Source organism: Bison bison, unplaced genomic scaffold (assembly GCF_000754665.1).
Source record: "Bison bison bison isolate TAMUID 2011002044 unplaced genomic scaffold, Bison_UMD1.0 scf7180017856337, whole genome shotgun sequence".
NCBI classification, from domain to species: domain Eukaryota; kingdom Metazoa; phylum Chordata; class Mammalia; order Artiodactyla; family Bovidae; genus Bison; species Bison bison.
The window spans coordinates 924,083-927,498 of NW_011486910.1; the positions used below are offsets into that span (position 1 = coordinate 924,083).

Below are 3,416 nucleotides of genomic sequence, written 5' to 3' on the forward strand. Positions count from 1 at the left end.
GACACGACTGAAGCGACTTAGCAGCAGCAGCAGCAGCAGAATGGATCCACAGAGGCTCACGAAAGTTGTGAGAAAGGGAACTGTAAATGTGCAGTGTGCAGAGAGGATACTACAGGGCACAGGAGAGCTGTCATCTGAGATCCTCAGGGTGGTGCGCCGAGTGAGAGCAGAATTTCCTTTGGGAGGACAGGGAATTTAAGGGGGACCCACTGAGAAATATTTCAGGGAGACTCTTTTAAAATCAAAGGAAAGCAACTCCTGTGGAGAGAACATGGTGTAGTACAACAAAAGATGAGCCTGGGAATCAGAACAATTCCGTTTCTGGAACCCAACTCCTGTCTCTGTAGCTGAGAGATCTTATGCAAGATTACTCTCCAAGCCCTGGCTTTCAGATTTATAAAATGAGAATGGAATTATTCTAAGGACTGATTCAGACATTTTGAAATAACATATATAGTCCGAAGTACATAACCACTGCTTAAAAAGCATTGGTTCCTCCTTTCTCTCCTATTCTGATATTTAATACTGCACATACTTGGATTGCTTTCCCTTGTGAGGCAGTCCCATCAAGGGTCTGTAAGTCAAGGATAGAAAAACACCTGTGGGGATAGTATGTTAGAAACACCAGAATGAATGTGATGTTGGTTCAGGTGGCCTCAAAAGTCCCTCATTTTTCAACATTCCAGCACTGCAAAGCACAATTATCTAAAATAAGTCCAGTAGGTCTCTATCTTGTGAGAAGCACTCCCAAGGCAAAAGAAAGGACCTCGTGACAAAGTCTGAGACTGAGAACTGCTGCCTTCTGTATCCCCATGTAGATTTACCACTCACATCACACAGTAAAACACTGAGAAACCTCATAGCAAAGAAAAGCCTGGTTTTGCCTAACCACAGCTGACTTAAGAATCCCCCCTCTCCTCTAAAACACCTGTTAACATCCAGTTGAACTAACTTTCTAAGCTCACACTTAGGGAACAAAACTAGTATTTCATCAGGCATAATATATTTCTCTTCCCATGTAAGTAACTCTCTAGGATAAGAATGCTTTTCCAATTGAGATATTCCCACCATTTACAGATATGAGCTTGGAGATCTGAGGCTGTTGGTTCTCTGAGCCCCTAATTACCTTGGGCAGGTGGTATCCAGCCAGGACAGTGTCCACTGTCACCTCCCGGGGCACGTTCAGAGGGAGGATGTTCCCCATTCTCTGCACCTCGTGGATGACAGCGTTGGTGTAGGGCATGGACTCGCGAGCGGCCATGCTTGGTTGTTGTGACTCGTCAAGCACCTTATCAATTTCAGCTTGGACTTTCTCTGGAAAAGTACAGGAGATTTCATCATTCTATTTTTCTATAACTTTCCTAGAGGCCAGTTAAGCTAAGGAATGGAATAACCAGGATCAAAAATGCTAAAGGAGTACATCAAGGCTATATAGCATCACCCTCCTTATTTAACTTATATTCAGAGTACATTATGCGAAATGCTGGGCTGGATGAAATCAACCCTGAATATTCATTGGAAAGACTGATGCTTAAGCTCAAATCTTTTGGCCACTTGATGCAAAGAGCTGACTCACAGAAAAGACCCTGATGCTGGGAAAGATTGAGGGCAGGAAGAGAAGTGAGCGACAGAGGATGAGATGGTTAGATGGCATCACTGACTCAATGGAAGTGAGTTTGAGCAAATTCCAGTAATAGTGAGGGACAGGGAAGCCTGGTGTGCTACAATCTATGGGTTGCAAAGACTTGGACACGGCTCAGCGATTGAAAAACAATAACAAAATGACTAAAGCTATAGTAGGGTCTCTGCACAACCTCCTCAGGGAGGTATGTGAGTGGGAAGTGAGCCCTGGTGTGAGACAAACCTGGTGGCAAATTCTTGCTCAATACTAGTCCTGCTGCGAGTTCCTGGAGCTCTTTGAGCCTCTGGTTCCTCTTCTTATTACTGAGGATGAATCAAGTTTCATCTTTAGCAATTTTTAGATTTGCATGAACTGATTTAGGGAAGTATCCAACAACAACAAAACCCTGTTAACTATGCCCCAATATTTGTTTTCCTCTTTTTAAACAATAATAAATATTTGATCTGGATACCTGGTCCCTCAGCTAAAGACTACATTTCCCAGATCCCCTTATGACTAAGTTCTGGCCAAGAGAGTGTAAGTAGAGGGAATGTTTAATACTTGAAACATGCCCTAAAAGGAAAGGCATGTGGTTCCTGCTCCTCCCCTTCCTGCTGGTGGAAAGGCAGCTATAGAGGTGAGCCATCTGTGAGTCCCAGCAAGGGTGCCATTCTAGATACAACAGAGCAACACACGGGAAGCAGTTTAGACCCAAAGGGTTCTGCAGACTCTAGCTTAGAGTCTCTGAATTGAGAGAAAAATAAACTTTCTTTTTTTACTGAACATTTAGAAACGTTTTAAATTGTGGTAAAATACACATAATATATAACTTACTTATCTTAGCCACTTTAAAGTGTGTGGTTTAATAATGTTAAGTATATTCACATCGTTGTACAACCAATCTCCAGAAATTTTTGTCTTGCAAAACCAAAACTATTCTCACTGAACCAGAACTCCCATTTGCACTAACTCCAGGCTCTAACCATGGTGTCTAACAACCACCATTTTACTTTCACTTTCTATGAGTTCAACTGTTCCAGATACCTCAGATGAACAGAATCATGTAGTTTGTTCATTTTGATTGGATTACTGAGTTTAGCATAATGTCCTTAAGGTTCACCATGTAGCATGTGTCAAAATGCTTCATTTTTAAGGACGGATATTTCATTGCATTCCACATTTTGCTTATCCACTCATCCATTGATAGACACTTGGGTTGTATCCACTTTTATTCCATCTAAGGTGACTGGTGATAGAAGCAAGGTCCAATGCTGTAAAGAGCAATATTGCATAGGAACCTGGAATGTCAGGTCCATGAATCAAGGCAAATTGGAAGTGGTCAAACAAGAGATGGCAAGAGTGAATGTCGACATTCTAGGAACCAGCGAACTGAAATAGACTGGAATGGGTGAATTTAACTCAGATGACCATTATATCTACTACTGCGGGCAGGAATCCCTCAGAAGAAATGGAGTGGCCATCATGGTCAACAAAAGAGTCTGAAATGCAGTACTTGGATGCAATCTCAAAAACCACAGAATGATCTCTGTTTGCTTCCAAGGCAAACCATTCAATATCACAGTAATCCAAGTCTATGCCCCAACCAGCAATGCTGAAAAAGCTGAAATTGAATGGTTCTATGAAGACCTACAAGATCTTTTAGAACTAACACCAAAAAAAGACGTCCTTTTCATTAAAGGGGACTGGAATGCAAAAGTAGGAAGTCAAGAAACACCTGGAGTAACAGGAAAATTTGGCCTTGGAGTACAGAATGAAGCAGGGCAAAGGCTAATAG

At 42.0% G+C, this 3,416-nt stretch overlaps 1 protein-coding gene across 1 annotated transcript in view; it reads right to left on the reverse strand.

Moving 5' to 3' along the window:
• LOC105002609 (cytochrome P450 2J2-like) overlaps window positions 1-3,416 on the reverse strand; it is a 41,336-nt gene that overhangs the window by 11,967 nt on the left and 25,953 nt on the right. Inside the window, exon 7 of the mRNA XM_010859320.1 lies at window positions 1,127-1,314. Coding sequence (XP_010857622.1) covers window positions 1,127-1,314 — 188 coding nt within the window. The remainder of the gene's footprint in view (window positions 1-1,126; window positions 1,315-3,416) is intronic.